This window comes from Macaca fascicularis, chromosome 17, assembly GCF_037993035.2.
Source record: "Macaca fascicularis isolate 582-1 chromosome 17, T2T-MFA8v1.1".
NCBI classification, from domain to species: domain Eukaryota; kingdom Metazoa; phylum Chordata; class Mammalia; order Primates; family Cercopithecidae; genus Macaca; species Macaca fascicularis.
The window spans coordinates 64,723,168-64,748,976 of record NC_088391.1 but is presented as its reverse complement, the minus strand read 5'-3'; the positions used below and the strand labels follow the sequence as shown (position 1 = coordinate 64,748,976).

Genomic DNA, 25,809 nt, shown 5'->3' with positions numbered 1-25,809 from the left:
ATGCTAATGATCATCTGAGCTTTCAGCGAGTTGTATTTTTTTTTTTTTTTTGCTGGAGGCAAGACCCTCCACCAGCAAAAACATGACCCTCTGAAGGCTGCCTGATCAGTGTGGTGGCTGCTGAAGGTTGGGGTGGCTGTGGCAATTTCTCGAAATAAGGCAACAGAGAGGGTTGCTGCATCCATGGAGACTGCCTTTCATGAAAGATTTCTCCGTAGCATGCGGTGCTGTTTGATAGCATTTTACCCACTGTAGAACTTCCTTTGAAATTGGAGTCAATCCTCTGATACAGCTTTATCCACTAAGTTTATGTAATCTTCTAAATCCTTTGTTGTCATTTCAGCAATGTAAACAGCAGCTTCACTAGGAGTACATTCCATCGCAAACTGCTTTTTTTGTTCGTCCGTAAGAAGCCATTCCAGCCAGGCGCGGTGGCTCACGCCTGTAATCCCAGCACTTTGGGAGGCTGAGGCGGGCGGATCACCTGAGGTCAAGAGGTCGAGACCAGCCTGACTAACATGGAGAAACTCCGTCTCTACTGAAAATACAAAAATTAGCCAGGTGTGGTGACACATGCCAGAGGCTGAGGCAGGAGAATCGCTTGAACTCGGGAGGCGGAGGTTGCCGTGAGCCGAGATCGCATCATTGCACTCCAGCCTGGGCAACAAGAGCGAAACTACGTCTCAAAAAAAAAAAAAAAAAAAAAGCCATTCCTTGGGTACTAAGCTATGAGGACGCAAAGGCATAAGAATGATATAACAGACTTGGTGACGGTTGATGGGTGACAAGGGATAAAAGACAACACACTGGGTACAGTGCACACTGCTCGTGTGACAGGTGCACCAAAATCTTAGAAGTCACCATTATGGAACTTTTCCATGCCAACAAACACCACCTGTTTCCCAAAAACTACTGAAATTTAAAAAAAAAAAAAAAGAAAAAAGAAATGACTTCATCTAAGTTAACATTTTTTGAAGGAGTTGCTTCTTTGCTCATAAAATAAGCAAAGTAGGATATTGTTTAAGAGTGTGATGTGGGAGTCTGAAATTGTAGCCATTCAATCACATCTTCAGGCCCCACTTTTAACTCTAGTTCTCTTGCTATTTTTACCACATCTACAGTTACTTCCTCCACTGAACTCTTGAGTCATCCATGAGGGTTGGAACCAACTTCCAAACTCCAGTTAATGTTGATATTTTGATCTTTTCTCATGAATTATGTATGTTCTTAATGGTGAATCCTTCTCAGAAGGTTTTCAATTAACTTTGCTCAGATCCATCAGAAGCTATCTATGGCACCCATAGCCTTATGAAATGTATTCTCCAATTCCCTGATGCCAAGGAGGTGTCCAACAATTCAATTAAATTCTAATGCTAGCTATGCAGTTAGCACAGATGCCACAGCTCAAGGGCTCTGTCCCTCAAGACTGCTAGCACTTCAGATGCCAGCTCCAAATGGGGTCCCCAAGCTACCCACACTTTTGTCTAACTAGAACTTGGGAAATTCCCATAATCCTGTCTCTAGTTCAGTAATTGGTGAGAATGCCTTGCAGAACTTAGGAAAGCATTTCACTTATGATTACCAGTTTTTGATAAAGGATGCAACTCAGGGGCAGCCAGATTGAAGAAATGCGTAGTAAGGTATGAGGGGGAACCCTTAGTTTCCATGTCCTCTCCAGGTGCCCCATCCTCCCAGCACATGGATGTATTCACCAACCTGACAGCTCTCCAAACCCTGCCCTTTAGGGGATATTATTGAGATTTCATTCCATAGGCATGAGGGATCAAATCATTGCCCACTGGTGATTGTGCTCACTCTCCAGGCCTCTCTCCCCTTTCTTTTTTTTTTGTTTTTTTGTTTTTTGAGACGGAGTCTCGCTGTGTAACCCAGGCTGGAGTGCAGTGGCGCCATCTCGGCTCACTGCAAGCTCCGCCTTCAGGGTTCACGACTAACTGGGACTACAGGCGCCCACCATCACGCCCGACTAATTTTTTTATATTTTTAGTAGAAACGGGGTTTCACCGTGTTAGCCAGGATGGTCTCGATCTCCTGACCTCATGATCCGCCCGCCTTGGACTCCCAAAGTGCTGGGATTACAGGTGTGAGCCACCATGCCCGGCCACCTCTCTCCCTTTTCTAGAAGTTGGAGGGTGGGGCTGAAATTTTTAACCCTGTTACTGGTGAAGAGCTAAAAATCTGAAACTGTCTAGGGGGGGTCTGCCATGTGTCATCTCATTAACATAAACCAAGGAATGGTCAGAGGAGGTTAATTATGAATGACAAAAGATACTCCAATCACTTAAGAAATACCAAAGGTTTTAGGAGCTCTGTGTCAGAAAACAGGGCAAAGACCAGATAATTAGTTTTTTATTATACAACATATAGGCAGACTAATATGTGTATTATATGCTGTGTATTGGTAAATAAATTAGATGGTCATTTAAATAGCCCAGACTAGTCTATGACTTCTAAACATAATCCTCAACTGTAAGCAACATCACTGTTTGGTAAATATGAAACTATAATATTTGCCACACATTCTACCATTCTAGCTTATGTCTACTTAACATTTTTTAAAAGAGCTGCGTCTTTGCTCATAAAATAAACAAAGTAAGGTGTTGTTTAAGAGTGTGGCATGGGAGTCCCTCAGGCCTAGACTTGGGTTTCAACCCTGATATGTGCCCTTGGGTTAGGTACATAACCTCTCTAAGCTTGCCTTTCTTGTTTGCAAAGTGAGAATAATACTTGCATGACAGGCTGTTGTTTGGTGAGGCTCTCTAGTGAAACTCTAAGCACAGGCCAGGCGATGTGGCTTATGCTTGTAATCCCAGCACGTTGGGAGGCTGAGACAGGCAGACCACTTGAGCCCAGGGGTTCGAGACTAGCCTCGGCAACATAGGGAGACTCGCCTCATGTCTACAAAACATGAAATAACTAGTGGGGCATGGTGGCAGGCGCCTGTAGTCCCAGCTACTCGGGAGGCTGAGGCAGAGGGATTGCTTGAGCCTAAGTGGTCAAGGCTGCAGAGCCGTGATTGTGCCACTGCACTCCAGCCTGTATGACTGGAGTCATACAGAGGGAGACCCTGTCTCAAGAAAAACAAAAAAGAAACTCTTAGCACAGTACAAAGTTCATGGAAGCTCTTGCTTTAAGAACGCACTTGTGTTTGTGTAACTGCCAAGTGTCATGGAACACTGTCATGCCTATTCTTTGTCACTCAGTTTTTCCCTCAAGCATTTTCAGCCTCTCCTTTTCCATTGGCTCCTTTGACTTAACATACAAATGTGTGGCTTCTGTTTTCTTTTCTTTTTTTTTTTTGAGACGGAGTTTCCCTCTTCTCACCCAGGCTGGAGTGCAGTGGCATGATCTCGACTCAGTGAAACCTCTGCCTCCCGAGTTGAAATGACTCTCCTGCCTCAGCCTCCCAAGAAGCTGAGATTACAGGCATGCGCCACCCCTGCCCAGCTAACTGTTTTGTATTTTTCGTAGAGATGGGGTTTCACCATGTTGGCCAGGCTGGTCTCTAACTCCTGACCTCAGGTGATCTGCCTGTCTCGGCCTCCCAAGATGCTGGGATTACATGCATGAGCCACCGTGCCTGGCCTTCTGTTTTCTTCAAAAAAAAGACAGAGTAAGGGAGAGAAAGAGGAGGAAGGGAAAGTTTACCTGGATATTAGTCTTTTTCATTTCTAGGCCTTTTGCACACCCATTGCCATTGAATTTTTTTTTCTTTGTTTTTTTGAGACGGAGTTTTATTCTTGTTGCCCAGGCTGGAGTCCAATGGTGCAATACTGGCTCACTGCAACCTCCACCTACCAGGTTCAAGCGATTCTCCTGCCTCAGCCTCCTGTGTAGCTGGGATTACTGGAATGTGCCACCACACCCGGCTAATTTTCTATTTTTAGTAGAGACAGGGTTTCTCCGTGTTGGTCAGGCTGGTCTTGAACTCCCAACCTCAGGTGATCCACTTGCCTCAGCCTCCCAAAGTGCTGGGATTACAGGCGTGAGCCACCACGCCCAGCCACCATTGAATTCTTATATGACACTACCTTGTACATTATTCATCTGAAGTGAAATCTTCCACTTTCAAGAGAGAAAAATCTCAAAACATCGATTGTGTCATTAAGGACATTCTGCTTTCTGGGATGTACTCCCTTAGCATGAACTCCTTCTTCCCACTAAGGTAGCCATGCACTCAACCAATCGTCCCCTCTTCCTTTTTGCACGTACATCTTTCTTCACTCGTATACCTGGCTGCCTCTCCATGCCTGCACAAAAGTTGTATCTTAGGAGACCCAGCCCAAATCTCATACCATTCACTGGAAGAAATTTTTCTCTCCTCTGACCTCTTGAAGTAATCATATTTCCATGATTTCTTTACTGTTTAGTTATCTGCTGCCTTCCAACTATTCTTCTGTTTACAGAATTGGGTGTTCTTAATCTTACACTGTTGTTGTTTAACCTTTCTGAAACTATTGTATACTTCCCCAATTGGACTGTTGTCTTTTTTTAAGATCAGAGGCTGTATCTTAGATTTCTTTAATATTACCTAAATTGACTGGCAGGTGCATTTAATGTGGGAATGCCTGATCCATTTTAATCAGTTCCTTCCTGTTCATGTATTTTTTTTCAATCACAGTGGTAGAGTGCTTCATAAACACCCAGAACAATGATGTAGTGATTCATATCAAAAATAACCAAAATAACCAGATGTGCTTTAATTTGGCTATTTTGTTAATACAGTAATAACCAATATGTGTTTCTGCAGGGTAAACTCTGTACCCTCTTTGGCTTGTGCTACATGAAGCAGTGGAAACCAAATACCAATGGCTGGAAGTAGGGCAGAGGGGAGAATGGTGAATTTGAGTGTGACTAGTATAAATGATGTTGATGAAATGTGAGAGTCCCAGTGCATTTTGAAAGTGCTTGTATGGTGGGTGCATTGCTATTTGTCCAGTCCTATTGGTGGGCTGGCATGTGATACTTTATAAGCTTCTTGCCAATCTCCACAAGTACCTTTTAGCCCTGTGGGTACTGATTTATGTGTTTGGCAGCTCTTACACTCAGATGCCAACTCCTGAAATAAAGTGTCTCAGTATAAGCTGGTAGGTCAGGTCCTGGCTTCTTTGCCTTGAAGTTCTCCAAGCTTCTTGGCTGTCAGTATTGGCAGTGAGGAAACGGCTACTACAGCTGTTTACGGATCAGACTGCTCTGTGATTCAGTACTGAATCCATCTCTTGGACACCGTTCCTTTTGATTTATTTGGTGTCCACTTAAAGAAAAACAAATTGGGACTTAAATACACACACACCTACATAAATCCGTTTCTTTTTAACACATTATTTAAAATAATAATAGTCACATTTAATTAATAGATTGAAAGTTTTCTAGCATTTGAAATTTTATTGAAAGTAAAATGTAAGCTATATTTTTTCCTTAGAGATGGCTTATCATCTTTAGAAGCTAGTTTATGCCATTTGCATTATGCCTGTGAACCAAATGATGTAAAATTTTGTCCTATTCAAAGAAAAAATGATACAGTTTAGTGAGCTATAACACCTTCTTGAGAGAATGCTAAATTGTAATAGGTCCAATTTGAGGTGACAAAATGTCTGTATTACATACTTTAACTTTGCCTCTTTTTATAGCCTAAATGAGGCATCTCAAAATTAATGCAGCCAGAGATCGCAAAGGCATTTGAAGTAATTCCTCAACTACTTATTACTTTTTCTTAACAGAGCTCACCAAATAAATGGTGTTACCAGTGGGACTAATAGAGTAACTACCAATCAGAATGTCTGCCAGTTCATGAAATGTCTCCAACTCAATCCACACTAACAACTGAATAAACTATTTCAGTTCATGTAATGAAGAACTAGAACCTTAATGTACCATTTACTGAACAGCGAAAAATAATATATATTTATATCCATGAAAAGGAAAGTGGAAAGTCGAAGCAATTATCAGGATATCTCAGGTCAAAGTAAAATTTGGGATCTGTGTAACCTAGATGAATGTCAGTTCCGTGATATAGGTTGTGTTTCTCTGTACACATAATCTAAATTTCCCCAAAATTTACCATAGCATTATTTTATCAACCTTTAAAAACGCTTTTGTCTCTTTTTCTTTTACTCTTTTCTTTCTACCACTCTTCAGCATTCCATTTATTAGTAATTCTGTACTCAGTTCATGCAAAAAACCATGAAAGGTGGAATTAATGAGTTTTTACTTTAAAAAAAGAGTGATAGGCCAGGCACAGTGGCTCATGCCTATAATCCTAACACTTTGGGAGGCTGAGGTGGGTGGATCACCTGAGGTCAGGAGTTTGAGGCCAGCCTGGTCAACATGGCGAAAGCCTGTCTCTACTGAAAATACAAAAATTAGCCGGGCATGGTGGCACATACCTGTAATCCCAGCTACTCAGGAGGCTGAGGCAGGAGAATCACCTGAACCCAGGAGGCAGAGGTTGCAGTGAGCCGAGATCATGCCATTGTATTCCAGCCTGGGGTACAGAGCAAAACTCCATCTTAAAAAAAAAAAAAAAAAAAAAAAAAGTAAGAGAGAAGGTACATATATATGCACACACAGACACACATATACTTTATATTTGTAAACATGTATAGGTTGAGTGTTATTGATAATAACTGTTGAATGAAAAACTATATCACAAAATAAAACGTAGAAAAAATAATTTCTAATAGATCTGTATTGCTTATATTATTATCCCAGCAAAGCCCTGGCACTTGAAACTTATTTTATTTTGAAATAACTTTAGAATATAAAAGTTGCAAAATTATTACAGAGCTCACACATACCTTTAACCCAGTTTTTCTAATGTTAATGTCTTACATCCTTATAGTATAATTACTCAGACCAATAAATTATCGTTGGTTCAACAATTAACAAAACTACTGACCTCATTTGGATTTCACCAGTTTTTCCACTGTGTCCACTAATTTCTCTGGCAGTGAGGAAGTGACGGATGGATCTGCCATGACATTCTGGCTTGGGATGGTTCCAGGTGTAGGCCGATGCGGGTCCAAAGAACCCACATCTCCTGTAGGGCCAAAGCTTTTCTTTAAGGTACATCATTTTTCACTCACCTTCTCTTACATTTTGTACTTTATCTTTTTGATGTTTATATACATAGTTTGTATATATATACACACACATATATTGACATTTATTTTTTCAGATTATTGCAGCAACACATCTTTAGGAAAAATAAGGCTACTATTGTGAGTTCTCATCATCTCTTTTTATTTATAGAGCAGTATGTAATGTGTGCCTACTTTGTACTGGACATGCGGCCTGGTACTAGGCATAAAGTGGTGAGCTAAGGAGAAATAGTTCTTACTTTTTATCAAATAATCACTCTCCATATAATTACAAGCCTTATAAGTGCTGTGAAGGGCAATGCAGGGAATGATAAGAATCTGTAAGATGGAGACATGATCCGGTTTGGTGAGTTGGAGAGAGAGAAGTGACATTTGAACTGAGGAGCTGAGCAAGGGATAGGAGTAAACTAGGTGGGGCTGGTAAGGGGGGCTGTGAGTAAAAGGACTAGCATGGGCACAGATACTGAGCTGAGAGCAAGAAACAGGAAACAGAAGGGGATGTTGAAGCATCGTGAAGCTTGGAGAGGGGAGTGCTGACCAATAGGCATTCGGGCCGTATTGAGATTTGGGTCAACTTCAAAAGCAGTGGAAAGCCATTAAAGGGACAGTGGAGCTGAAAAATATCACGATGCTATAGTGCTGCCAAGGGATTAGGGGAGGTGGTAAAAAAGAGGAATGGGTTAAAATAGGTGGGTAGCTGTGGAAACAGAACACAGATAGAATGGAGATAGTGTCATAGGCATCCCTGTTGGTGGATATGGAAAGACTTCAGACCAGGGTAACTCCTGGGTTTCTGGGTTGTTTAACAGAATTGATATTGGTGTTAATGACTGCTCAAAGCAACACTGAAGGAAAAGCAGATTGTTTTTTGCCTTTCTGACATCAAAGAAAGGGTGGAGACACTTTCTTTTCTGTCCTGATGTTGGTCATGAGATCATATGAGACTGAACTGAGTCATGAAACTCCAACCTCCCATCCGGTGAGATCCCTGGTATTCTCTGTATGAGTGGTAAGAGAGGTTTAAAGTCAATCAAGATGTCCTGTTCCCTGGGGTCCTGGCCCTGGTCTGGTGGTCTTCTCACTTAAATACTGCCTCCATGAAGCTCAGGGCTAACCTATGATTCATATGCTAAGGATACTCAGGTCTCTGGCTCTTCTGAGAATTCTCTGGTGAACCCCAGATATGTATGTGCATCTGACAGTTAGAAACTTGTAGTCTTTTTTAATCCAGAAACATGATCCTCCTCCTTTATTCCGTGTATTGGCTTCTTTGATTACCCACATCAGAAGCCTGGATGTCATCCAAAAATTGTTACCTTACTTCTGCCTCACTTGCCCACACCTCACATATACTTAGACCAGGTCCTGCAGATAATGCCTAATCTGTGTCCATCCTCTTCTCATTCCTCCCCTGACCCACCGTCATTCCCGCTATGTCCATCTGAATCCTGCTTTGTGACATTATTGCAGGTGTCCTCCCATGGCCTCCTGTGCCTTGCATTGCCCTCAGGCCACCCTCTGTACTGCTGCCAAGGTGATTTTTCTGGTATACAAATCTGATTGTGCCAGTTCCAATCTTAAAATTCTTTGGTGGCTGTCCTTTAATTCTGTTTGAGTTGACCATTTACCACAACACACAACACCTGTAATCTCCTGCCCCTCCAGGCTTACTAAACCCTTTCCTCTAGTTGTCTACACCAATTTGGTTTTGCTATTGGACACGATTCCACCCTTTGTTGCTTTGTTGTATCTCCAGAATTCCCCTTTCCTTTTCCACATCTGAGAAATGTATCCTTTAAAGTGTACCTCATTCATTGTCCTAGGGAAACTCCTATGTTTATTCCAAAGCTTAATTCGGGTGCCCCATGGCTGTTTATCTTCCCCTGTGGCTGTTAATCACATGGCACCATCATGGTCAATTATTTGTCTAAGCTCACTTGCAGTGCTGGCTTCTTCAAGTCGGGGACTGTGTTTGAATCCTGGTAGTATCCTGTCCCCTAACACACTTCATAGCACGTAGGAGCCTGGAACACACTTGAGAACTTAGAACAATGCCTGGTACAGTAGAGATTCAACTAATATTTGAATTAGTGAGTAATAGGTGTACAATAAATGTTGGTTAAGTAAAAGATAGGGTGTATATATGGCTCTGAGCAATAGAGGAAAGGCTGATATGGCTGCACAGCTCTGTGACCCAGTTCCCAACTCCTTAGACATTTATGTATTGATATGTGCATCTGAATCCCATCTTAACATCAAGCTTATCTCCCGCAAATACTTCCAAGAATCTTTCCCCTCTGGCCATGCCATATTATTCACTTCCTACCTTGAATTCACTTTCATACTTAGATGAGTAACTTAGCTCCTCTTCTTGGAGTGCTTTCCTACCATTGTTCAATTTTGCCTCTGAAAATTGTACCTATTCTTTTTGTCCTAGCCTAAAAGTCTCTTCCTCCTGGAAACCTCTGGTATTTCACAGTTTAATTCATTCTAACCCCGTTTTTACTTTTATGAAATTTGAAATCTCTTCGAATTTTCCTATCCTATTTTGTAATAGTTACTACCTGTTTATCTCAACTGGACTGTAAGCTGCTTGAGGGCAGGGATCCTATTTTGCTTACAATGCAAGACCTTGCACATAGTAACTGTTGAGTGAAGTTTGTTGGATTGAATTAATAATTTTCAATTATTGATGCTTTAGGTGCTCTGGAGGTTTTCAGTAAGTAATTCACTGAGATTGCTCAAATTTCTAAACCTAAAACATTTTTATATTTTTTTATACTCATTGTTTAACAAATGTTTATGCGTCTGTGCCACATGTTTATTATATGTGGACAATGCACTATGCTAAGCTCTGAGGATGCAATAGTTTCTTAGACAGATATGGTCATTGCATCCATCCTGGAAGTTGTAGTTTAGTAGGAAAATCAGGCCAATCATACAACAGCTAATTATTGAGTGCCTACTTCAGTAACAGGTACTGGAGATATGACAGTGAGCAAAAAGAGAAAAGTTCCCGTGTCCCTTGGAATATGCTGTCTAGTTGGGGAGACAGGTTAAATAAACTAAACATACTAACAAATATAACCTTGAGTTAACCCATGCTAAGTACTCCGTGCCATGAGAATTCAGAGCAAGTTGACCAAGACCTGAAGGTTAGGGAGGGCATCTTACAGTTGAGCATCAGCTAATCAGCTTAGCAAGGAGAGAGGAGAACATCTAGTGTCACTGCCCCAGAGAGAGCAAGTGGGGATGATGGGAGATAGGGCCAGGATTAATTAATACATTATAATTGCACACCAAATGCTCTTTTTAGAATTCCTCATTCTCTTGGTGTATATCAGAAATAAATGTTTCCTTCAAAATGTTATATTTTTTAACACAGTTTAACTTCTCTCTTTCAGTGTCTATGGCATTAGAATAAGAGTTATAGTAAACAGTTAAAACAAAAAAAAGTTCACATATTGGCTGGGCATGGTGGTTCACGCCTGTAATCCCAGCACTTTGGGAGGCTGAGGCAGGAGGATCATTTCAGTTCAGGAATTTGAGACCAGCCTGGCCAACATGGTGAAACCCCATCTCTACTAAAAATACAATAATTAGCCATTACAGGTAGCACATGCCTGCAATCCCAGCTACTCAGGAGGCTGAGGCAGGAGAATTGCTTGAGCCCGGGAGGCAGAGGTTTCAGTGAGCCAAGATGGTGCCACTGCACTCCAGCCTGGGTGACAAAGCAAGACTCAGTCTCAAAAAAAAAAAATTCACATATTAATTGCATATAGTATTTAAGTTCAGCCCACTTTTCTAAAAGTAACGTAAATGGCTTTTCATGAGAGAAATTTTAGTATAAAGGCAGGTGGAGAACCTTTAAAAAATATATGGCATTTCTAATAGTCATTTAATCATTGGCCTGAGGAAAACCTGACAATAAAAAGGGCCCACTGAATTTAAACACTGGTCACACTCATATTTTTATTTGGTCATGGGTAGTGTATTTATGTTAAAATAACATCTAGAGTAACCTGAATAATCAGGAGAACTTGTATTCAATATAACTGAGTGTAAGAAGAAAGCAATACCAAGAAATATTTTTAAATTGTCTTTTATATAATTCTGCATAGGAAAATTCTGGTATTTAGTAATTGTGGAATTATTTCTAGGTTAATCTTTTCTTCAGCAAATGTAGTAAACTGAGTTGTTAAAGTATGTATTATGTTTAATGCTTTTCACAATGTATAGATAATTTAATCATTAACCTAATTAAAATATAGGTTCATGATTATATAACCTAAATGGATTTAGAAAAAGAACATATTTATACATAATAATTTCTTATAATCTTGAAATAAAATATCTTGCTAGATGAGTGATGTCCTACAAGAAAGATTTCACTGGTCTGTGGAATAATCATTTATTTTCATTCTTCTCAGTATGAAATAGCCTCTCTAACTTATGGGGTGTGAGCACAAGTGGACTCACATGTTATTCTAAGGTTTTTGGCCTGAGCAACTGAGTGAATAATTCCGCCATTTTTGAAATTGAGAAGATACCGGAAGGAACACCTTTTTTTTTTTTTTTTTCAGAGCAAGGTTGATATTAAGAATCCTGGGTCTGGTTTTCAGAGAAGATCTAAGGCTGAAGGTAGACATTTGGGAGTCAGGATGATATGGGTGGGAAGGTCATGAAGGTAGCTATGTTGGAGCCTCTTTTAGCTACAGAGTGAGTTTAAATAGTGCAGAGGAAAGGTCATAGGAAAGTGGCAACTAGCCCATGCCAACATTTAGAGTTTGAAAGAATGAGAGGAGGAGATTCAAGCAAAGGAGAAACAAAGAAGGAAAGCCAGAAGAATGTCTTGGCTGCTGAGTAAAGAAGCTGTTCAAAGATGGAGTGATAAGTTATGTCAGTGGCTGCTGAGAATTTGAGAAGTTGAGGACCGAAAATTCCCATCAGATTAGAAAACATGGAGACTATTGATGGCTGTGATGAGGGTGGTTTCATCAGAGGGGTGTGGACACCAACTACATTGGATTCTAGAGAAAATGGAATGTGAGGAAGCATGGATATAGCTAGAATCAATTTCTGCCCTCTAAAATTTACATGTGTTGTCCATTATGTATTTAAATATAGTGCTAATATAACAAGGAACATTCATAAACAGTTAAAGAGATAAAGTATATTATTATGACTGTACTTCTTGTAAGTACCCACATGCTTCATATTTAGTCCAAGAAAACCATTCCTTCCACTTTATATCTACTTATATTATAAAATGTTCAATTGGGCTTAAATACAGGGAAAATTTCCTATTTAAGACACTGATGCTAATTCATCTTATTACATCCTCTGGGCTGGCTGGAGGGAATATATATAAGTATCAGATGATAATCTTACATCGTCCTGAGTAGGATGATGTCAGACAGGTCAGACATACCTTTGTTTAAATCCTGACTTCTCTCTTTACTACCTGTGTGACCCCAGCAAGTTACCTAATCTTCTAAGCCTATTTTCTCAAAGGTAAAATATGGACAGTAATGACATGAGGATAAATTAAGATATTATGTTTTAATTATTTAGCATAATGTCAAGCAAATAGTAAAGGCTCTGTAAACGGGTGCAAATTTGCATTGCCAGGATTACTCTCTTGTTCTTGAATTGGTCATAACTTAAATACTATGCAATTTAGTACACAGAAGATAGATCTTCTAATAAAGAACAGAAAAATGAGCTGCCTGAGAGTAAGCCATACCTTATAAGCCGTAGTTTTTGGTTTGTGTTACTCTGTCCATGTTTATTTCTTGGTTTGTTTCCTCATCTTTAGTAAAGTTGTATAAGCATAGTAGGTAAGACAGCAGGCTCTGTAGAGCAGATTTGTAATCTTAATCCCCTGGAATTACCTGGATAGTCCAGCTCTATCCTCTATCTTCCCATCCTTTCATGTCTAATCAGCACTGCTAGTGATAATAGCTAACACGTATTGACTGCTTCCTAAGTACTGAGCACCGTTCTAAAGATTTTATAGCTGTTAACTGATTTAAACGTAGCAGCCCTAGGTAATAGGCACCATTATTACCTCCATTTGCCCAGATGAGGAAACTGAGGCCCAGAGAGGTTAAGTAACTTGCCCAAAGATGACACAGTTGGTAAACAGTGAAGCTGGGATTCAGTCAGGCAGGCTGGTCACACAATTTTCACTCTTAACCACTTCATCCTAATTCCACTTGGGATGATAAGATTGCATTACATTATCACAGCTTTTCTGTGGTGCAGATCGTAAAGTGGGACCAGTATCCTTCCCCAGCAATTAATGAGTGGCTGATGATTAGTGTTGGGGATCAAGGTGTTTCGTCCCACCTTCAGTCACCAGGGGGTGCCATTCAGGTAGGTTTATGAAAACAGTGAAAACCAGAGTGATGGTATTCTCTTGATTAGCTATAAATGGTAGTCATTAAGATGCAAGGTTTTGAGGGTTAGGTTCTTTGGTGCTTATACCCAAAGAAGAAAGAGCCATTTTCGTATTAAGTCATCTAAAAAGTTCTCATATGCTTAGCAAGAAAGCTAAATTAAGCTCTGCACTGGGTAAAATTATAAACATGCTGTCTGCTCCAGATGAGTAAGTGAGTATAAATAGAACAATTGGTACACATGGCCCTAATGGTATAGCTTCCCTGTTCCCTATGTAATGTAAATCACCAAATGTGAGCATTTCCACCTGACAAACTGTCAGTCTCAGAAGAGCACATTCAATACATGTTACACAACAACCAAGATTGCCCTTTTCTTCAGCGTGGTGTTTTTTCTTTCCACATCCAGCAGTTAGTACTAAGGCCTGAAACCCTTAGTTACAGAACAAAGTGGCTTAGCAGTAATCGAGCCTGTGTGAGGCTAAGGGAAGAATAATGAACATTCCCTGCAAGCTTCCTGCCTAGATGCAGGTGCAGGAATCAGGAGGTCATGAATAATGCATGACATGCAGATTAGGTGGTGGTTTCTCCTACTGAGGTTTTGACGTTGCTACCTGCCTGGCTTCTATATGTGGAAAGAAGGCAAAAGAGGATGGCAAAAAGTGTCACAGTTTAAAGACTGAGCTCAAAAAAACATGCCATATCCTTTTGAAGAAATAAAATTTAGGGGGTTGGTGAAGTGCAAGGCTTATGGTTTACTTTATCAGATGAAGTACGGGCCAAGTTATCAGTGTACTTCTTCCCTTTGAGGACAAAAATAAAGCTTTCTTGATTTACCTTTTTAATTTAGGAAACCTTGTAATTATTCGTTCATACACACACAATCAGGACTTCTTTTCCAAAGACTTTCCTAAGGAATTCTTTTCCTGAGACTGCTAAACCATTATAGAAATTCTCCATTTACAGTATTTGATCTATGGATCAGTGAAATTTTCCTAAAAGATACAAATACCTAGATAATGTTGTAATTATGTATTAAACAGACCCTCTTTTTCTTCACTAATGTATGCAATAAACAGCATCAATAAGAGAATACTTCTGTCATTAAACTTCACCCAGTGGAAGTTTCATGAAGTAGTTTCTTTGTACTCCTAGGGTTAAGGAGGGGACAATATAAAAAAAGTAAACGTCTAAAGGATAGAGGACAAATTAAAGAACTGTGAGTATTTGGGGCTGATTAAACTTTATTTAAATAGTTAGGATTGTGATACCCCAGTGAGGGTATAGGGAAAGTTCAGGAGAATTTCTTGCACTTCCTCTTAGGTCAGGGGGCTTTGACCGGGGAGAAGTTTTTTGGCTCAAATATCCATTTTAAGGATTGTATTTCAAGCAGACAGAAAGTAAGAAAGTAAAAGAATAAAAGAAAAAAATTACGCTTGCTACCTTTCGTACAATTTTTATGTACTTTTATTGCATTTCCCCCCTCTTTGTCCAATTTGGGATACTGGATTATGAACTGGCTTTCATTTCTAGCTGAGTCTGTCATTTCCACTAGGCCCCAGTTTGGCTGGACGCCAAGACCAACAGGTGATCCTTGTAGCTGCAAAACAGCAGGAAGTGGGCCGTGCTTGAATGAGACAGTTCACCAGAGGGGCTGTCTGGCCTCTCTCCATCTTTCTGCATAATTAACACCCCCTCCCCCATGCCGAGCAGAAAATCTGTGCTGAGCAGCTCAGCTGCAGCAGCCATTCAGAAGCATTGTAAGGAAAAGAATGTTAATAAGGGATGTTGGAAGAAATAAGCCTTCCGAGTGCAAAGTGCAGTCTGGCTCTGGGTTTAGGGAAAGACTGCAGTTGGCCCTTAGGCGGGGCTGGAACTTCTTTATCTGTTTCGGAATGATTTTCACTTACTAAATAACTACAGAGAGCTGAGTTTCTTACAAACTGGACTTTAAGACCAGTTTTAAATCCCCATTTTTCTTCTTGTAAATAAGAGCAATGTATGAAGCATAAAGGGTGAAGGTAATATAAGCTAAGACTGCTTAGATCTCACAAATCCTGGCTAAAGATAGACCATAACAGGAAGCTGGCAGCCGGAAGTAGGGCGTATTGTTTTGCCAGTTAGTGACCCACAAAGAGGCGGAGGTTTACTAGCTAGGCTTTGATTGGAAGATAACAGCAGTTTCCGGAAGCTTTAAGCTATTTCCAGTGGATGAGTCCAACCCTGGAAGCTTGGAAAACAGTATATTCTTCACTTCTCCTTTATCTGGCTAAAATTTTGAACTGACTTTACTTTCTTCAAAGCCCAGTGGTAGCGCATCACTTCCAGAATGAACTCCTCCTAGGAGTACCTGTTCACCCTTCCTTCCTCCCCGGTGCCCGCAGATTCTGTCGCAGCATATTTGAATGACGTTGTCTTGCGTCCTAGAGTTTTAAATATGGTAGAATGAAAGAGGGGGGACTTAGACGCCTCTTTGTGCCCACCCTCATGGGAATAGGTACAAAGAGGGCTTACTGAACCCAGGCACCATACCTTAGATAACTTTTACCCACTCTTGTACCTGGCAAGGGTTAGGTATTCAGTAACTTTTGTTGGACTGAATGAGTGCATCAGTCCTGCCTCTGGGAGTCTTCAGAGCGAACATTGTGACAGACCTGTTGTCTTGAGAGTGGTTAAGAAGGAAAAAAGGACCACAGATTTGCAGGCATAGGAATTTAATTGCATCATTTACTAAGAGTGGATCAAGTTCTGGGGATTTTGTATTAAGCAATTCTAAAAGAGATTATTTATAAAACAGATGCCATTTTTTAAATTTGCAATTGGGAATATGCTTTTTCAATAACTGGATTATTCTCATCTGTCTACAGGGTACATCCGTCCCCAGTATCAAGGGTCCGGGGAAATCGAATGAATAATCAAAAATTTCCTTGGTGAGTATACAGTCTAATACGAGAATTTGTAGGTCTTACGGGAAATGTTAATAGGGCTTATGTTAAAATTAAGAGAATTCCTACTTCTCTATACAGAGTGCATTCCTGCTAACTGGACTATGCGGTCTTCCTTTCCTCTGGACAGTTCGAAATAAATATGGATAGAGTTCCTTTCCAGCCAAAACTCTTCATTCACCAAAAACCCTGTGTAACTTTTTTTAAAACAGATACGACCTAAAGTTCCTAAGATTATAAACACTTACCTGTTTTAAAGAATGTTTCCTTTTTTTCCGAAGATATGTAGTCCCAGCTATTTCTCAGATGCCAACTTCAACTTCTCACAAAGATTTTCACAGTTAATTAATCTGTTACACTGGTTTTGGGGATTACAACCTCAGTGATTTTTTTTCCTTGCCGTAGCCTTAAATATCCAGGATTTTTTGTTTTTTTTGTTTTTTTGTTTTTTAATTTGAGGAGTACCAAGATCTTCTTTAACTGATGGGTTCTTGAACAAAAATATAGATGGAATTTTGCAGAAACAACCTGAAAAGTTATTTCAACCAGAAAACATTGATTATTGATTCTTTAGAGAAGCGATTTAAAGTGTTTCACAAATATTTCATGTGAAACAGCAACAACAAAAATGTAGGCTCAATATGTGTATTTGGTTATATTACTCCTTTCCACAAAATTAACCTTTTAACACAATGTATTGTTAAGCAAAAAAAAGAAAAATTAAAAAAACAAAAAAAAATGAACTATGGCTGTATTACTTCAAAGATGAATGGAAACTCCATTTTACTTCATTGAATTATAGTTAGAATGAGATTTTGATTAAAACTATGCCTTTTTTTTTAAGTATGGCAAGATGATTACCAAAGATTGAGCTTCCAAATTAATTTTATTCCTAAATCAAGATTATTTTTAGACACAGAATAATGACACTTTGAATTTGAATCATGCCTAATCAGCTCACCTCCCTTCCCCCATTAAATCTAATTAATTCTCACAATAGCTTGGTGATGTTGTTAAATATTGTGCTTTTCTTTTTCACAGAGGGGAAAATGGGGCACAGAGGATACAGTCATTTGCTTATACCTTGCCTTAGAGCCGGGGCATCCTTCCTGGTTTCTTACCATTGCTAAAGCATATTATCCCCTGTCCAGCTTGAAAAGCTAAGGGGATAATAATATAATGGTCATTACGTAAAAGGAAAGGGAGAAATCCAGTCTGTTGTTGACTTCGCACACCACAAGCTAATGGGTAGACTACAGAATTGTCAGGTATGAGATCCAGTTTCCGCAACTTGGTTCTCAATGGCTAAGTGTAAAACATGAAGTAAATAACAGTTTCTTTTCTTGACTTTTCCTCTCTGAAGTATTGAAGTAATGATGTTCCTGCATAATTCATAGCATGTAATTTGTTTAGTAAGTGTAAACCACTTGTATCTCCAGAGAAGTAATCCATGAAAAACAAAAGTGATGTTTACTACTAGCCTTGAGAAAATTCAACTTTTATTTATTCAGCAACATTTATTTACAGTTCCAGGCACTGTAAGAAGCACTAGATTAGAAAGATAAATAAAACATGGTTTCTATCCTCAAATGCCTACCTGTCTTGCAGGGCAGATATGTGTGTGTGTGTGTGTGTGTGTGTGTGTGTGTGTGTGTAATGTCACATACACAGACACATATACGATATCACACAAGCACATAATATACAATATGGGTAATGCTCTAAGGAGATATATTTATAATATAATGTTTAGAAGGAGAAGTTAGTGGCTTTATTTAAGACAAATTTGAGGGTTCATACTCGGGAGGGGGTGAAATATAAAGGAAGGAACAAGACTGTCAGAAAATCCATCCCAAAGAAGAAAGCTTTTGAGCAAAGACCTAGAATTAGTAAGAAAAGCAGGGTTGAGCTAGTGTTTCCTTTATAGATTGATACATGCATAGAAAGACCTGGAGATATTTCCAAATTGACTCTAGTAGGAGCATACATGGATTTAATACGTGTACTTTATTTGGTCATGAGCTAGCTAAGATTTCTATGATATATACTATCTTGAATCTTCCTTAGGTAAATACTGTGAGTCTAGTATATGGAAATAAATCACCTGGTTAGGAAGAAGCCCCATGAATCACCCAGCCTCTACTTCTGGTAAAGTGATAAACACTTATTATTTCTTTGTGAAATACTGGCCCTGAAAATTCAGAAAGTTTAAAGACTCATGTTGGCAATGAAGACGAAGGGAAAGTGATAGTCGCTCTCCCCCATCTATCAGCTGGGTAATTTGTAGGATTAGATGTCAAGTTCAACACTAGCTGGGCTGTGGCTTGGGTTCAACCTGGAAACACTGTATTTAAGAAGGAGAAACAGTGATTTTTGTGAAGGTAACTTAGAAAATACCCCAATCAGTTAAAAAATTGTGTTCATCAAATAAGTAATTAAAGTTCAGGAAAAGAAGAAAAGCCTCCAACTTAACACTATTAAGGTATGTATAGGTAAGGTATGAAAATCAGTAGGTTGGGAAAGCCTATGGCTGTTGTTGAGCTCCCAAGCCAGTGTTTATTATCGAGTTAAGGTCATTTAAACTTTTAACTAGCATTTTCTGCATAATATTGTTATGAGAGGTGGCATCACTGGCCTCATTCATGTGGGAACATTTCCCCTGAAGGTGAAGAAAATGAATATCTGTATAAGGCAAACAAAATCCACCGGAATTGAAAGTGTGGTAATATTGCACATACCCAGGGAGGAGATGAGAGTGCCAGGGCCTAAGAGGTCCAGCAACATATGTTGGAGTGGAGCCAGGCTTGCTATAACTGTCTGCTAACTCCAAGGGATTAAAGAATGGCAATAAGAACTTCATGCAGGGTATATTAGCACCCCAATAACAAATACCAGATCATTGTACAACTCATTTACTATTGAATTAATTAAAGGTAGCAAGCCAGGCCAGACATAAACTCTGTTCATCAGAAAGTTTGTCCCCTCAGTACCACCACGCACTAGGAATATTTACTGATTTGAAGACTGATGAAGCCTTTGGGGTTCAGCCATGTGAATTTCATTCTCTATTTCATCAGACCACTCCTCTTTCCTTCACCCTTGGCCCTAAATGGAGGTGAGCATGCCTTCCTTTCTCCAATGACGATGGTAGGGAAGTAAAAACCTCTTTTCCTTCTACCTATCTTAGGTTATTGGCTGGGGCCCTGTGTAAATTAGACTGGTAAAAGACAGATTAGCAAAGAAAAATGAACAGAAGTTTATTAACATGTGTATTTACATGCGCATGGGAATGAGTAACCCAGAAAGTTGGTTAGAGCTTGGACTTGTATAGCATCTTAATCCAAAAAAAAAAAAAAGTTTTTTAGAGACGTGAAAAAGACAAAAGGATTTTGAGCTTCCAGGGGGTAAAATCATAGGAAGGTAAATATATGGGAGACACTAATGGAAGATAGGGATAGTGAGATGTGTTGTGCAGATTCCTCTGATGCCGTCTCTGGGCTGATACAGGAGAGTTGTCTCCAGTGATTGCCTTGCCCTTCCTGGTAGAAGGAGGGAGAGCGGAGACCTTTTCTTGTGTCTCCTCCTTTTTCATTGCCTGTAGCTCATAATAACTCTTATGCCGAAGTGGCAAATTTTTAAGTGGCATATTCTACTACCCTTCATGTTATAAACCATTTTTAGAATATTTGCCACTCTTTCTTGCATACGATAATGCCAGAAAAAAACTGTTTTTCTGCATTTGAGGCAAATGTGGAAAACTTCTTATTAGAGAGTTGAATGTGAAGATAGATTTTTCTTCTTGGCAGTTCTTTTTAATTGAAACGATTATATCCTGATATCAAACCCACAGGACAGCAACTGTTTCCAGGTCATATTCAGCTGTTTTATTCCTAAAGACATGACAGAAATCTGTAAGCTACATTTTGCTATGTCTGTGTAGGCTGGCATAGGACAGGGTGGTGTTTAGTGGGAAATATCTGTGAACCAATTATTGAAGTTGACTTAAGGCTCCAGAAATTTCCAGAATCCATGTTCATATTCTAAAGACGTGCACATTTATATATGCCCATCACTTGCTTTTTTCCTCTCCACTTCTCACTCTATCCTGCTCCATTTTTAAGGTTTTAAAGGACTTGGACATGTGTCGTTGCTTGATAATGGTGATGGTAGTGATTGTGCTGTGTACCTAAAACGTGTATCAAGGGCTGTTATGTAACAGTGGTAGTGGGAGTCACATAATGCAAACTTTATGGGCCATTTATATGATAACATAGGAAATAAAGCATTATTAATAGTAATCATTGGCCAAATATGGTGGCTCACACCTGTGATCCCAGCACTTTGGGAGACTGAAGCTAAAGAATCACCTGAGCCCAGGAGTTTCAGACCAGCCAAGCAACATAGTGAGACTCCAGCTCACTATTTTTTATTTACTTTTTAAAATAAGCCAGGCGTGAGGTATGCATCTATAGTCCTAGCTACTCAGGAGGCCGAGGCAGGAACCTTGAGCCCAGGAATTCAAGGCTACAGTGAGGTATATTGTGCCACCGCATTCTAGCCTGGGCAACGGAGCAAGACTCTCTGAAAAAACTATATATGTAGGAATTGTCGTTAGTAAAATTGAAGTAATTTTGTAGTTTTCTCTAACCAATTAGATGCTGCCACTACCAGTCTCAATTATTATTTATTTATCACTGATGTGCCTAAGATTTTATGTAGCTATATACACAAAAATGCTCCAGTGTTAATGAAGTCTCTATGCAAATTATGATGCATTCTGGGTGTGAATCATATTTCACATTTGGGTGTGAAAAAGTTCTGTGTCACAAATTTTTGTGGAGGGCAGGAAGAACCTTTTCACACTTTAATGTTTTAGTGTGGATCTATGGTGCTACAGTGAACTTAAATATTTATATTCATACAGTTACAAATGTTAGACATGACTTCATGGAATCTTTTTGAGGGATATAACTAGGAGAGTTTTGTCATAAAAATAAGAACATTCTTTCTTGCTTAAACCTTTTTCCTTAACAAAGGAAGGCACTGAAGTTGTTGATATTGGAAATCTCTCAGAAATCTAATGTAGAACAGCCTTTTGAGGAGGGACAGAGCATTTCCAAATTACCAACTTCAAGGCTATAAAGGAAATGCAAGCATCATCAAGTGCAGTTCAACCTCCTTACCTTACAAATATAGGCCCCAAGACAAAAATGTTACATGCCAAACCCAGGCATCAATCCAAGCTTCTCTGTGCCTGTTCATCCAGGCCTCTGCATGCCTATCCGGTAGTCTTTCCATGACGTGGCAGTTGTCCACCTGTGCGGAGAGCAAGAGAAATGTGAATGTTTAATTCGTTACAAGCTAAGCAGAAGGCTTTTGCCTGGGAAATTCCCATTAGATTGATGGGATGGGAGAGCAAGGAGAAACAGGAGAAGCTGAATGAAGACATTGCTCCTCACACCAGTATGTGGCACTTACTCCCTGCCCAAATGTTTACTCATCATCTTGCAGATCCTTGCATGCTCATTATTTATAGATAATATTGATTTTGTTATTTTAATTACAAGAGTATTTCACTGCCTTACTTCTTGACTTACAGAGCAAAAATTATATTATGCATGGACTTTAATATGTGGAAATTCCAGTTCCTAGAATGCAACGCCTTCATGGTCTTTTTAAGCCATGCATGTTGGCAAATAAGTCACAGAAGGTTACCTTTGGTTTGGTTTGGAAGCATACTCTCTCCACAGTTTGATAAGAGATTTGGAATATGGGCCATAGTTGATGTCATCGTTAACCTACTTGCAAGTTCTCTGTATATGTATTGAATTATAATAAAAAGAAGTGCCTGCAGGTGATGTTACATTTTAAATCCCTCCAAATTCCCATCTTTTCTTTGTTATAATGTGGTATTACCTATTAATTTCCTTAATGACTTCACCTCCTCAAATTTAGCTTGGGGTCAGTTGCATATACTTTAGACTTATGTTCTGTCTTCCAAAGTGACTGTATGAAAGAACTTAGGCCTAATAGTTTCTTAACTTCTCTATCACCCAGAATTTCAGCAAGAAAGATTCATGATAAAAGTAGTCGCTGTATTCCTGCTGGTATCAGCTGATTTTGTCTCTAGCATTTCTTTAGTAACAGTAAAGATGATATAAGGAAAAAAAAAATTAAAGTAGATAATTTTCTGTAATTATTTCCCTAATTATAGGAGAATTAAAGCTATAAGATCCTGCTGAGGCCATAAAGTTTACCACTTCTGAGACATCTTCATATTAAAAACCCGGGAATAGTTTATCAACCTGCAGCTCAGAACCATTTTAATACTGTACTGGAAACCTAACATGTGAACCCATAAGACATGTCATTGTACTCTTTGTTGATTCTTGGTATCTTCTCAGCACTGTACCCAGGTGTGGTGCTATCATGTAATAAAACATCTCCGACATACTAGCTAATTATAGCATGAACAGGCAATATTGTTCAGACAACTTTGTAATTCTGGGGTTTGTAGTCTATTGTTGTCTATTTTTGTTCTTACGGCGAGGTTTTATACAGCAGAGGAAATTTAAAATTCACACAGTCTGAAATCATGATTTACCCGAGCAAAGCTGCTTAAACTACTACTACTTATAGGGGTTTAAATTGTGTGATGTGGGTTATTCTCCATCCCAAAACTCTCCCTTTTAAAGTTGTTCAGATGTAGAACTTTAAAATAGATGGGTGCAGTAGGCTGGTTCCTGTAATCCCAGAGACTTGAGAGACGGAGGCAGGAGGATCCCTTGAGCCCTGGAGTTCAAGACCAGCCCAGGCAACACAACAAGACCAACCCCTGTCTCTTAAAAAAAAAAAAAAGAAAAGTTAAAACTTAAAATAATGGTCATGTCATAATGAAACATGAAGAAGGGAATGTGGGGAGTCATAAATGACTCATACAGAAAAAAGACTGTGTCTCAATATGAAAATATATATATATATCTGTGATAGCACCAGTACCAGTCATGTTTAATTAACATATCAACTTAAAAGGAAAAAGGATTGTATTTCATATATAAAGAATGAAGCCACATCCTTTCTTCATCTTTCATAGTATTTTTCAGTGGATGTATTTAGGCTAAAAAAATTGGCTATCAATTATAAACCATGACTGTCTTCTGAATATGCATTTGAAAGAATAATGACTAAAATTGGAACCCAATCAAAAATCTGAATGTGTTCATGCATATGCTGGAAATACTGCTCAGGATAATAAATCTTAAGGGGTTCCCTGCAGGAATGCTGCACGTGCCAGCAGTTTTGTTCTGGTTTTCATCTGCTGGTCACATTTGCAATGTCATCTTTCTAGCTATGGAGATTTCTCTGTATACACATGGACAGTGAACTAGCGATTTTAAAATCAAACATATTCTCACCTCAATGTAATTTTTCTCAGTTGACCACCAGATTTTCATAAATTTTCTTAGTAATTTCCGTAAAACTAGCTATTTATTACATTTCTTGGCATAGCACTAGATTTGCCTATGGTAAGACCAGTATCCTAATAATATATATTTCTTTTAATTAGTTTTAAGAGAACAATAGATAGCGTGCAACATATTTATAAAAAAGATTTAAACCAACTCAGTATGACACAGGTTTTATCACAGCTATTTTACATAAGCCCTCAGCTAACCAATAGCTAGGGGGCTGAGGACCCTGCTGAAATCCACTGACTACTTGTGGCCGTTGTCTCTGTCTAAATATTCATTTAGTTTAGTCTCTTTTATCAGATGAAGTTCTTTTTTTGTATAAATTTATGAGATACAAGTATAATTTTGTTACATGCATAGATTGTGGAGTTGAAGTCAGGGCTTTTAGAGTATCCGTCACCTAAATAATGTATGCTGTATAGATGGGGTTCTTTTGTTGGAAGTAATGAAAACTAACTGAATCTGACTGCCTTAAGCAAAAGGTGATTTTTCAGTACATAAGGTAGGTTATATGGAGACAAAAGAAAAGCAGAGGAGCTGGGCCTCAGGAAACACAGGAGCCAGGATAGCACCCAGGGTCCAGGAAGCAAGATTTAATCAGCAGGTACAGGCCTGGGAGGGGTCAGCTCTAGCTCCTCTATGTCACCTCCTCAGTAATTCCAATAGAGGAAGCTAGAGTATGATTGGTCCTGGGTTAGGTGCCCAGCCCTTGGTTACAGTCCTACATAGATGAGATGAGGTGGGAGTAGTTTCCCAAAGGAAAAGTGTTAGTACCAAAAAATGTTGGGAAAGACTGGTCTTCATAAATTAAAACCATCAATTTGCCATACCGTTAAATTACCTGAAAGTTCTCATAAGGGTAGTAGCTTTACCATGACAAGCTTTAACACTTTCCCTTCAAGGCCATAATGCCTTATATTTTAGAAAATGAAAGCACTCTGTCATTAGTTACTAGGTCCTTTCTCTTTGGTCTTACTCTTAGTTATTGAGTAGCCAAAACGTATGCAGGATGTTCAGTCAAAATAGACACCATTCTCCTTGAAACCTAGGAGTGTTGATCTTAATCACTTTGAACCTTCATTTCTCTAAAACCCTACTGGGGATCACATATTTAAAAATGCAGCCCTTAAAACCAAACATACATAGTTATTGTGATATCACATATACAATAGGCAGAAAACAGAGGAACTGCCTATGAAATGTATAAAGTTTTGGTCTACAAGCTGGGTTCTGGTATAAATTTCTCACTTATACTAAATTAGTCTTTATGGCTCTTTAAGATAAATAATATTTATATTTATCTTAATAAATAAATGATATCTGACCCAAACTATTCAAATTAGGTCTTGAAAGAATCCCCAAGAGGTAAGACTCTTCATAGCATCACCTTGAAAGAAAGTGCTTCACAATTTGCAATTGCAAAAATATGCAACCAGCCCAAATGTCCGTCAGTCAACAAGTGAATAAAGAAAATCTGGTTTATATATACAGTATGGAAGACTACTCAGCCATAAAAAGGAATGAAATAATAGCATTTGCAGCAACCTGAATGTATAAAGGGACCATTATTCTAAGTGAAGTAACACAAGAGTGGAAAACCAAACATCCTATGTTCTCACTCATAAGTGGTAGCTAAGCTATGAGGACTCAAAAGCGTAAGAATCATAGAATGGGCCGGGCGCAGTGGCTCAAGCCTGTAATCCCAGCACTTTGGGAAGCCGAGGTGGGCGGATCACAAGGTCAGGAGCTCGAGACCATCCTGACTGACATGGTGAAATCGCGTCTCTACTAAAAATACAAAAAAATTAGCCGAGTGTGGTGGCGGGTGCCTGTAGTCCCAGCTACTCGGGAGGCTGAGGCAGGAGAATGGCGT

The 25,809-nt window shown here is 39.2% G+C and overlaps 1 protein-coding gene across 5 annotated transcripts in view; it reads left to right on the top strand.

The window, feature by feature from the left end:
• KLF12 (KLF transcription factor 12) overlaps positions 1-25,809 on the top strand; it is a 447,122-nt gene that overhangs the window by 352,009 nt on the left and 69,304 nt on the right. For all 5 annotated transcript variants that reach the window (XM_015439340.4, XM_065532966.1, XM_065532968.2 and 2 more), the window contains one exon: positions 16,387-16,449. In XM_015439340.4, coding sequence (XP_015294826.3) covers positions 16,387-16,449 — 63 coding nt within the window. The remainder of the gene's footprint in view (positions 1-16,386; positions 16,450-25,809) is intronic.